This window comes from Podarcis pityusensis, assembly GCF_964106645.2.
Source record: "Podarcis pityusensis genome assembly, chromosome: 13".
In the NCBI taxonomy this organism is placed as follows: domain Eukaryota; kingdom Metazoa; phylum Chordata; class Lepidosauria; order Squamata; family Lacertidae; genus Podarcis; species Podarcis pityusensis.
The window spans coordinates 37,444,077-37,456,193 of NC_138038.1; the positions used below are offsets into that span (position 1 = coordinate 37,444,077).

The 12,117-nt window shown below is 42.7% G+C and overlaps 1 protein-coding gene across 1 annotated transcript in view; it reads right to left on the reverse strand.

Annotated features, from left to right (window-relative positions):
* Positions 1-11,282, reverse strand: part of FAM83E (family with sequence similarity 83 member E) — a 26,827-nt gene extending 15,545 nt beyond the window's left edge. Inside the window, exons 1-5 of the mRNA XM_080977505.1 lie at positions 11,016-11,282; positions 9,525-9,741; positions 7,036-7,491; positions 1,000-1,167; positions 294-418 (exon numbers count right to left, since the gene is read on the reverse strand). Of these exons, the coding sequence (XP_080833631.1) occupies positions 294-418; positions 1,000-1,167; positions 7,036-7,488 (746 nt within the window). The 5' untranslated portion in view covers positions 7,489-7,491; positions 9,525-9,741; positions 11,016-11,282. The remainder of the gene's footprint in view (positions 1-293; positions 419-999; positions 1,168-7,035; positions 7,492-9,524; positions 9,742-11,015) is intronic.
* Between the last annotated feature and the right edge of the window lie 835 nt (positions 11,283-12,117).

A 12,117-nucleotide genomic window follows, 5' to 3' on the forward strand; every position in this document is an offset into this window, starting at 1 on the left:
ACAATGTGCAATTTTTGTATACATTACTGTCTGGAGAAAATTCAGAGGAGTGTGAATTTTGAAGGCTGCCTGTGTTTTGGTAAGGGCAAATTAGGTAAGTTTGACTTTCAATGCAAACTGAATCAAATTCCCTCCCCCATCCCTTCTCCAAAGTGCCTCTGAGTCCCACATGGGTCCAGAGGCACCCTGAGTATCAAAGAGTGCAGGTGTGACTCTTTAAAGCTTTGCTCCATTTGCAGCAGCTCACGCACTGCAAAAATGCTCTTTAAGAAGAGGTAAGGAGAACTCCTTACCTGTAGCTGCCAGTGATCACGACTTCCCCGTCAACCAGGACAAATTTCTCCTTCACGGTCCCTGTGACCTGCTTCTGCTGTCTGCTTTGAAAAGTGCAACCCCGGATGACTCGGACTCTCAGATTCTAAAAAGGGGTTGAACAATTACATAGAAACAGCCACTACATTTTCCCTGCACTTCATTGTTCAGTCGTGTCCGACTCTCCGTGACCCCATGGACCAGAGCACGCCAGGCACCCCGAGCTTCCACTGTTTTCCTGCACTACTTCTGGGCAAAAGGAATGCTTGCATCCCACTTACAAAAACCCAACTTGAGTAAGGAACTGGTCCTAGAATTCCCCCCAAACCAATTAAAAAATACCTGCTTTGCTGCTGCTGCTTCTTTTGAGGCTGGAATCCTGTAGCCAGTTACCTAAGAGTATGCCCCATTGAATTCTGCATGTCTCACTTCTGAGTAGACTATACAGGTTTGCACTGTGTATCTAAATAATAATAATAATGGCGGTATCCCTTCTGATGCACCTCCTTGGGGACCTCATTCCAAAGGCACCACAAACCAACCTTTGCCCCTATTATTTTAGCAAAGTCTGCTAGTGATTCCTTGTTTTTTTGGAAAGCACAGGAGGTGAGAGTCAACTGAGATGCAGCTGCCTCTGCCTCTGGGGGTGGAAAGACCTGTACAGAACCAAAGCCCTCCCCATCTCACCTCTGTGTGACGGACATTAAGGCACGTTTTCTCAGCCATGGTGAGGAAGGAGGCAAGATGCTCTCTGCTGAGAATAATGTAGACGGGGACTCGGCGCCTGAGTGCCGCATCATACAGATCTAAGAGGATGTCGGGGTCCGTGAAAACATCCATGACAATGGCAATCACCTGGAGGACAAACAGTTTGGCTTGTGGGATATATAACTAGACAGAAGTCATGCAATTTTGCTTTCAGAATTAAATATCCCCAAATCAACAGTGATGAGAGCCAAGTCAGGGGTGTGCATTGTATGCACAGTGACTCGATTTGCATCCTTACTGTTGAATGAGCAAATATATCGCTAGCTTTTGTTCTGAGTCTTCCCCCTCCCTCGTGAGCCTCCCTTCTGGTTGCTTACTGAATAAGGAAATTTGAGATTTATTTCCAAGGCGGGCTTACAAAGAAAATGGCTAATTCAAGCATCTGGAATGCCAGTTACGTCCATTTGTACTGGTGTTGCAACCCTTAAGTGATTGATCGATCAGATGCATATATTAAAAAGCATTCCCCTCTTCACTCTCACACAGGAGAGAATATCTCTTTTAAGATGGTGCCTGCTGCAACATATATGTACATTGCCTAAAGCAGTGTTGGGGAATCTGGCCCTGCAGGTGTTTTTTGACTCCAGCTTCCATCAGCCCAAGTCAACATGGCTAATGACCAGGGCTGATGGGAGTTGTGGTCCATTACCATCTGGAGGTCAACAGTTTCCCCATCTTGAATCTAAAAACAAAAATATAATTTCTTTCACTAAACTGCCATTTTAACCTTGTATAGATTTTATTTTTGTATTTAATTTAATGAGATTTCTTAATTTGGGTGGTAGTATGTTGGTACTGAAATTGATGTTGTGTGTGTGTGTGTGTGTGTGTGTGTGTGTGTGTGCAGCTGGAAAGCAATACTTAGACGTGATTATAATACTAACATGGACTGCATGTTTGCTTCTGACCTCTGTCCTACTTGCTGAACCTGTAAATCTGTAAATACACCAGTACAGAGCACCATAAATCTCCCATCCTCTCACTTCCAAGGAAATTGATTAGGGTAAAAATGCTCTGAATTTCCCTCCACTTTGTGAAGGGGGAACACAAACATAGGAATGATGACAATAAATAAATAAACCCCTGCACAGCCAAAAATGCCTCTCAGTATGCTTTGAGGAAACTCTCTAGAGGTGGAGTGGAGTGGAATTTAGAGCAAAATCATGTATGTGTCTGTTTGGAAAATAACTTTACCAAGTTCAGTGCTGCTTACTCCCAGGTTAGTGATTATAGGATCACAGTCTGTATCTGCTCAACTGAGCTGCAACAGAAAAGTTCTCCCAAGTGGTGGTGTTTTAATTTCATTTCCCAGAGATAGAGCTTCCTTGAAGCACACTGAGAATCAATACTATTTGTGCCACTGTTTTTGATCCTTTTTTACTGTGGATCACATATCACACTCACAAGATAGGGGGGCAGTTTTGAGAGAGATGAGAGATAAAAAGAGAAAGAAAGCGGGGGTTGTTGTGAAGTACGGTAATTATGTGGAAATGTATGTTTTAGAAAAGTCAGAAAAGCTAAAGCACAGAATGAACTCAGGCTTGCTAGAGAGGTTAAAAGCAACAAAAAAGGCTTTTATGGGTATGTTCGTAGCAAAAGGAAGAACAAAGAAACAGTGGGGTCACTCAGAGGAGAAGATGGTGAAATGCAAACAGGGGACACAGAAAGGGCTGAATTCCTCAATGCCTTCTTTGCCTGAGTCTTCTCCGATAAAGAAAACAATGCCCGACCTGAAGAGCAAATGATTCAGCAGAGGAAACACAGCCCAGAATAACTAAGGAGTTAGTACAAGAATACTTGGCTAGTTTAGATGTATTCAAGTCTCCAGGGCCAGATGAACTGCATCCAAGAGTATTAAAAGAACTGGCAGATGTGATATCAGAACCACTGGCAGTCATCTTTGAGAATTCCTGGAGAACAGGCGAAGTCCCAGCAGACTGGAGGAGGGCAAATGTTGTCCCTATTTTCAAAAAGGGGAAAAGAGAGGACCCAAATAATTACCGCCCAGTCAGTCTGACATCAATACCAGGGAAGATTCTGGAGCAGATCATTAAGCAAACAGTCTGTGAGCACCTAGAAAGGAATGCTGTGATCACCAATAGTCAGCATGGAGTTCTGAAAAAGAAGTCATGTCAGACTAACCTGATCTCGTTTTTTGACAGAATTACAAGCCTGGTAGATGAAGGGAACGCAGTGGATGTAGCCTACCTTGATTTCAGCAAGGCATTTGACAAGGTGCCCCATGATATTCTTGTAAAGAAGCTGGTAAAATGCGGTCTTGACTATGCTACCACTCAGTGGATTTGTAACTGGCTGACTGACCGAACCCAAAGGGTGCTCATCAATGGTTCCTCTTCATCCTGGAGAAGAGTGACTAGTGGGGTGCCACAGGGTTCTGTCTTGGGCCCGGTCTTATTCAATATCTTTATCAACGACTTGGATGATGGACTCAAGGGCATCCTGATCAAATTTGCAGATGACACCAAACTGGGAGGGGTGGCTAACACCCCAGAGGACAGGATCACACTTCTAAACGACCTTGACAGATTAGAGAACTGGGCCAAAACAAACAAGATGAATTTTAACAGGGAGAAATGTAAAGTATTGCACTTGGGCAAAAAAAATGAGAGGCACAAATACAAGATGGGTGACACCTGGCTTGAGAGCAGTACATGTGAAAAGGATCTAGGAGTCTTGGTTGACCACAAACTTGACATGAGCCAACAGTGTGACGCGGCAGCTAAAAAAGCCAATGCAATTCTGGGCTGCATCAATAGGAGTATAGCATCTAGATCAAGGGAAGTAATAGTGCCACTGTATTCTGCTCTGGTCAGACCTCACCTGGAGTACTGTGTCCAGTTCTTGGCACCACAGTTCAAGAAGGACACTGACAAACTGGAACGTGTCCAGAGGAGGGCAACCAAAATGGTCAAAGGCCTGGAAACGATGCCTTATGAGGAACGGCTAAGGGAGCTGGGCATGTTTAGCCTGGAGAAGAGAAGGTTAAGGGGTGATATGATAGCCATGTTCATTGAAAGAAGTAATGAACAACATCTTAAGAGAAAGAGACATACCAGAAACATGGAAAGAAGCATATATTACATTAATTCCAAAACAGGATTCAGATCTAACTGAAGTAAAAAACTACAGGCCGATCTCATTATTAAACACAGACTATAAAATTTTCACAGGAATTCTTGCGAAAAGAATGAAAAATATATTGTTAGAAATTATTCACAGGGATCAAGCGGGTTTCTTACCAGGCAGGCAGATGAAAGACAATATAAGAAATATAATAAATATAGTGGAATATCTGTCTGCCAGGAATGAGAAACAAGCCATAATGATGTTTGTGGATGCAGAGAAGGCCTTTGACAATATAACATGGGACTTTATGTTAAAAAATTTGGAACATATGGAGGTTGGTAAAGAATTCTTCAATGGAATAAAGGCAATTTATACAGAACAAAAAGCAAAATTGATTATAAATAATGTAGTTACAGAAGAAATAAAGATAGCAAAAGGAACAAGACAAGGATGTCCACTTTCCCCATTATTATTCATAATGGTGTTAGAAGTTCTTTTGAATTCGATAAGACAAAATAGGAAAATAAAAGGAGTAACAATTGGCCAAAATGAATATAAAGTTAAAGCATTTGCAGATGATTTGGTAATAACGATAGAAGAACCAATGAACACAGCAAAAGAAGTATTGGAAGAAATTGAGCAATTTGGAAAAGTGGCAGGTTTTAGATTAAATAAGAAGAAAACGAAAATGATTGCGAAGAATATGGATCAAAGTGTAATTGAAGTAATGCAACAACAAACAGAGATAGAGGTGGTCAGAAAGGTGAAATATCTAGGAATATGGGTAACCCCTAAAAATATAGATTTATACAAGAACAATTACGAACCAGTGTGGAATGGACCTAAGAAAGGACCTAGAGGTGTGGGGAAGAATGAAGTTGTCACTTTGGGGTAGGATATCTACAATTAAGATGAACGTGCTCCCAAAGATGTTATTTTTATTCCAGACTCTCCCTATAATTAAGGGAAACAAGATTTTCAAAGAATGGCAAAGAGCAATTTCAAGATATATTTGGCAGGGCAAAAAGCCGAGAATTCAGTTTAAGTTATTAACAGATGCGAAAGAAAGAGGCGGCTTTGCCCTGCCAGACTTGAAATTATATTATGAGTCATCTTGCCTTTGCTGGTTGAAAGACTGGATAAAACTAGAAAACAAAGAACTGTTAGATTTAGAGGGGTTTGATAACAGATTTGGGTGGCACGCATATTTATGGTATGAGAAAAAGAAAATCCATAAAGGTTTTGAGAGCCACATCTTCAGAGGTCCTTTGATTGAAGTATGGGATAGGTACAAAAACCTATTAGAACCTAAAGTACCACACTGGTTATCTCCGTTAGAAGTCATGAGTGTAAAGAAAATTAATATGAGAGGCAATTGGATCACATATGGTCAACTGCTATTTAAAGAAAGGGGTAAATGGAAAATGAAACCATACGAACAAGTTAAAGAACATGTATATGATTGGTTGCATTATTTTCAAATAAATGAAATGTTTAGGAAAGATATAAAAGATGGCGGTTATGCTGATAAAGATTCAAGATTTCAGATTGAAATAATAAATAATGATCACAAAATTCTATCCAAAATGAACAAGCTGTTGTTAGAATGGAATTTAAAAGATGAGGAAGTTAAGTCGGTAATGATACACTGGGCCAGAGATGTTGAATATAATATACAATTTGAGGATTGGGAAAAACTATGGAAAGAAAATCTAAAATTTACAGCATGTATGACGTTAAAAGAGAACGTTATGAAAATGTTTTATAGATGGTATATAACACCGGTGAAATTAGCAAAAATGTATCAGACATGTAATAAGTGTTGGAAATGTAAAGATAAAGAAGGCTCTTTTTATCATATGTGGTGGGAATGTAAGAAAGTGAAAGACTTCTGGGAAAGGATATATAATGAATTGAAGAAGATTCTAAAATACACATTTACAAAGAAACCTGAAGCCTTTCTGTTAGGAATATTAGGAAATGAGATAAAGAGAAAGGACTGTAAATTTTTCCAATATGCAGTGACTGCAGCAAGAGTGTTACTGGCTCAGAAATGGAAACAACAGGAAATACTGACAGTGGAAGAATGGAGAATGAAGCTGTTAGACTATGCAGAGTTGGATAAACTGACTGGGAAAATTAGATATCTGAGAGACCAAAAGTTCATCGAGGACTGGGGGAAATTTGTGGAATATCTGGAAAGTATAAGTGAGGGACAGATGACGCTAGAGGGGTTTAAAAAAGTACTGTGAAAAACCAAGAAGTATCGTTTAAAGAGAAGGGAAACTAAGGGTATAAATAATGACAATATAAATTACGAAATGCGTATTTAAAATAATGACTATGGATGGTTTACGGAGAAACTGAAGGAAGTCCAGAAAAGAAGCAATTTGTGAAAATTGGATGTGAAAAATTTTATGTATGTTTTGTTTTGTTGTAAATTAATAAAAAATTTTACAAGACGATAGCCATGTTCAAATATATAAAAGGATGTCACATAGAGGAGGGAGAAAGGTTGTTTTCTGCTGCTCCAGAGAAGCGGACACGGAGCAATAGATACAAACTACAAGAAAGAAGATTCCACCTAAACATTAGGAAGAACTTCCTGACAGTAAGAGCTGTTCGACGTGGAATTTGCTGCCAAGGAGTGTGGTGGAGTCTCCTTCTTTGGAGGTCTTTAAGCAGAGGCTTGACAACCATATGTCAGGAGTGCTCTGATGGTGTTTCCTGCTTGGCAGGGGGTTGGACTCGATGGCCCTTGTGGTCTCTTCCAACTCTATGATTCTATGAAATGCACCTTTGGCTAATGTGGCTATTCTCCTCCATATCCACAACATCTAGAAGGGTGCTGCTACCTTTCCTCAGTACCTTGTTGGCTTGCTGGATGTATCTTCGCACCAGCTCCTTGATGTGGGGCGCTCCCTCTCCTGGTGGGTGGGTATAGACCTCCACACGGGTAATCCCTTTCCAAACGCTGTTCTCCGGCCACCCTAGCTCCAGCTCTGGAGTAGGCTCGTCCGAACGTCCAGGCCAGTAGCTGAGGCTTGATCCCTTGCCCCCGCGGCCACCATTGCCAGTTCCACCTGGCGAGGGAGCCCGCGAGTCTTCTGCAGCTGCCTTCAGTTCCTGCAGCTCTCCATCTGACAGAAAGGGGCGCAGCTTTTCCTGGGAGATGCACTCCTTAAACGCCTCTTCGCCTTTAGTGAGCAGCGCTTCGAGAGCTACCCGCTGACCCTCACAATAATAAAATTCAGGGTTCGATTCCGTTACTTTAGCATACGGCTCTTCGCTCTCCAAGCAGAGGACCTGGGAACCTGCCATGGCCTTTGGGGAAAGGGCATTCAGTTATACCCACAACTCTACCCTGTAACCAGAGCGGGCCTTTCCAAACCCTCTGGGTAAGCAGCCATATAATCTTGCATCCTTAACCTAAAATTCTTCTGTCATGTCGAAAAAGAAAAAGCGTGCCCTGCTCCTGCCTCTTTAACAGAACTTCTGTGTGTGGATTTTAGCCTCTGCAGCTGTTGAGGGCATAGAAATAAGAACGATCATTGTTCATGGGACAGCCCCAGTGGCTAGTTCAACCATAACTTTCACCGTTTTCAGGTGACCTAAGCGCCTTAGTTTCACTTTCTAAACCCTGATGGCACACTGGATTATTCTAATGCTGGATACCAGGACTCAGGACCTCCTTCCACCCCTTGTCCAGATAAGCCTAACGTTGACACTGCATCTCAGTTTACCACATCCATAACTCCTTATCACCTGCTCTCTATTTACATTCATGGGAACTATCATATAGGCAACCCGTTTTCATGGTACGTGTCAAAATAGAGTTGGTGCCTCTAGATTCCAGATCTCAGCCTCATGAAGAGTATAATTTGATTCTAAAACCCTTTTAACCCTAAACACAATATGATCTACATCCAAAGGTATGAGTAACGGTAGTTATCCTGGTAATCACTGCTCAAAAAATATGTCCGGGGGTGGATGGGGAACAGCCGTAAAATACAAAACAAATGCCCAAAGTACCAGTTGTACTAACCAGTGCTAGAGCTGGTGGCCACACAACTGTTTGCCTGTTACTCTAGCATCCCCTTGAATCATAATTCAAGGTTGTGCCACCTTTACACAGGACACAGGACATTTACAAACAAAAATAATCTACTAGAGCTGTCACCCACTTCAGTTTGTGAATTGCCTTCATTCCCACTGGTGGAAATTATGGGAAATTCATTTGAAACTAAGAGCCTATGGAACAAATCTCTAGTTGGGCTATCAGATCTCTTGTATGCAACTGGACTCTGCAATCTTTATGGGGGATGACGAGATTAGCAGAATGTGGGGCAGGAGGAAACTCTTGCTTAGTAGGCAAAGACTAAAGGGAACCAGCAAGCTGTGTGACACTTGGGTGGGCAGGGAGGTCTAGAAGGTTAGAACAGTGAGAATAATACAAGCTGGGCTCTCTGATTGGGGGTTGAGCCTATTGGGTTTAAAAAACAGCATCCAAGAGCATAAATCTCCTAGGTTCTCTTGTTGAGTTTGTGAAATTGTGCATCAACCGGCATATTATCTTGTCTTGCCAGGTAACCTTTCAAGGCACATCTCGAGAACAGTAGTTCTTTCTCTGACGTCTTCTGCCAGTCTGTGCAATCCTCTTTTTTGCAGCTTCAGATGATTTTTTTTTTTTTTTTACAAAAAGGAAATACACCTCCTACACATTCACAAAGCCAAAACCTTCCCAGGAGTTCATTTGGAAAAACCACTACTCGTCCTTCCACTTGCAGACACTTTCCCACACTTGCAGAAAATGGCTGTGTGAGAGTGTAGAAACATCTCAAAATGATTAATCAAAGAGTTCCAACTTTCCTAGATCCAGTTGTTTCTGGTGAGAAGTTTCGTCTTCTCTTACGGGCCAGAAGTCAGAAGTTATCCTCACCTAGGCAATGAGAATATTCTGCTCCAGTTATCTGCTAGGATGATTGCTATTTTCTGTGAATAAACAACTGGGTCTAGGTCACCCCAAAGGTGGAAATTCCCACAGTCCTTGGCCAATGGCAGTCTGTCAGTTCCTGGAACAAGTCCCTTAAGCAGACCCAATGAATGAAGAAGAAATTAAAATCCCATGCCGGCCAGACTCTCCAGCCAATCAACCAGTGAAATAATACAGTATTCTGTTCTTAGCCTATGAGGATGAAGAGTGCATCCCTGCTCACTGGTGAATTAGCATTATGAAATCTTTCCTCCTTTTATCCAAGGAAGAGTTTAAGGTTGCCGATTCTTCTTAGCCAATCAGCTTTCAAGATTCAGCACTGGGATTTCCATCCAATGAACAGGAGCACATGTCCTCTTTTTACCTGCTCAGCTTCTTAGATCTCAGCATTTCAGATGTGTGACAGGTTCACAACTGAACATATCTTCTGCAGGCTGATTTTCCTGTTATGCAGTGGGTGGGAATTGCTTTCCCAGGGAGGTGTGGAGGAAGCCAAAAGTTTAAAGAAGGGTGTCCTTTCACAGCTGCAGGTGCATCTCCTCGGCTGAATCGTGGGCCATCCCTTTGTACGGTCACAGTTCCTAAAGCATACAAGAAGAGTGGGGGAATAGTATAATGAGATTGTTCTGCTTGTGTTTTTCCAGAAGAGTGAAGGAAATAGTACTTTACAAGATTGTGGTGGACTTCCTTGAGAAAACAGCCACTCCTGTTTCACTGCCTGTCCAACCCAAGCCTGCCAGGTACATTAGGTGCCACACAGGAAATTGCAGATAAGATTATATTACGTTGTTTATTTAGAACCCCACCTTTATGGTGAGTTAGAGGGCTATATAGAAACCAAAGGAAGCAGAGACTCTTGGGTCCTCTACAAAGAGAGGAGGGTGTAACATACAGTGCAGTGGTTAGACTGCTGGGCTACGATCTGGAAGGCCAGGGTTCAAATGCCCACTCAGCCATGAAACTCAGTGGCTGACATGGGGCCAGCCACCATCTCTCAGCTTAACCTACCTCACAGGGTTGTTGGGAGGGTGAAATCAGGCTGGGGAGAACTTGGCACACCACTTTTTAGCTCCTTGGAGGGAAGTTGTGATATGAAAGTAATGATAAAATAAATATTAATTAAGGAGCCGTAAGTCAGGATGATTTTTTTTAAAAAAAATTGTAAGGCCATCAAACCATCTTGGAGTCATGTTCCCATGCCACCCATTCATTTCCAGAGAAAATCCTGGACTATGTCCACCCGCTTTAGAGACGCCACACTTTTCAGTCAGGAGTTTTCTCATAATCTGTCTCTAAATGTCTGTGACAGGAACTGATGCAGCGATAGGGAAAGTTTGCCCAACCTGTTGAATTTCTGCCAGCTTTAAAAGCACAAGAGCCACCCAAGCAAATGGGGAGGGGGGGAGCTGTGATTCTAATCCATTAAAAAGCCTCCCCCTAGGGTGATTGATTATAAGAAGATGTAGCATAGATGCCTTTTACAATTGCAGAGAAGGCCAGCAACACAACAACTTCTGTCTCTGACACAGCTATTAAAGGTACAGGGTCCCCTACCTATTTTACAATTGGGTCACATCACTTTCCTCTCCAGCAGCCTGTATTCTTCCATCCTTCGTTCCTCTCCTTAACTCTGTAGGACTCAAACCTCCCTTCTCCAAAAACGCATGAGACCTAACTTAATAGCTGCTCCCCCAAGTTGCTTAGGTGGTGTTGTTTTTCGCCTTTACCAACACAGCAGGCAGTAGCTCCTTTGCGAAGGAGTAACAAGCAAAAACCTCATGCTCCCCACCCACCCTTTCTTCTAGGAGACCTCGCTAAACTATCCAGTTTATTCTTCCTTTTTCACACCGCATACCTGCTTGCTTAGGAGTTCCGGGTGTATATCCTCTTTTAAGTCCCCTGTTTATTGCTCTTCCTCATGAGATACTGTATCCAGGACTGTGCTCAGAGGGAAGCCATGGAATGCCCAACACACACACTCTCTCGCTGTCCACACCGACTTATGGAGTTGTCTTCAGCAGCTGCCCTTCCTGCGCTTGTTGCCAGGTGGGGAGTAGAAGCAGCTCACCGATCCCGGAAGCCCAGGGATTGATTATTTGCAAAGCACCTGTTAGGAGTCTGGCTGCCAAGGTAGCTTAGAGGAATCGCCCTCCCCTGTAAGCAAACAATGCAGCCTGCGGAGAATTTTAATTAATGAGACAATTGCATACCAAGCAGGGGTGGGGTGGGAGAGAGGTGAGCTCTGGTTGTCCCCTTCATTTGCATGACTAGGGGTGTAGGCAACACCCCCTATTTTCTACTTGGCTCTTGGGATATCTGCATGATCAGATCACACTTGGAGCCATGCCTCCAGACACAGGGCATTTATGCACAAACATTGCTTTGGAGTGTGGGGTGGTAATACACATTTAGTTCCCATTTGTTGCACCTGTATGCACTGTATCCCTCAAGGCTGCATGAAGGTGATTGTCCGCTTCTCAAGAGCACTGATTGGCTGCTTTCTATGACGTCATTCATTGTGAGTGATATAACTTCCCCTTTGTCCAAGTACCCATACGGTTTTGGAAATTTTTAAAATTTAATTTACATATCCTTAATTCTGCAGATGTTGTGTTTTCTCCTAGTCAACGATTTGGTGGTTGTGCTCATCTACCATTTCATTATAAATTGTGAAAGGGCAGTAAATCGACCCCACTCCGATGCTCCACCAGTTTGGGAATTTTAAACCTCTTTGGAGACTGTGAACAGGCCATAACTTACCAATAGCAAAGCATCTGCTTTGCTTGGAGGTCCAACTCCAAAGGCCTTCTGGCGGTTCCCTCATTGTGAGAAGTGAGGTTACAGGGAACCAGGCAGAGGGCCTTCTTGGTAGTGGCTTCCGCCCTGTGGAACGCCCTCCCATCAGATGTCAAGGAAATAAACAACCATAGGGCTTTTAGAAGACATCTGAAGCAGCC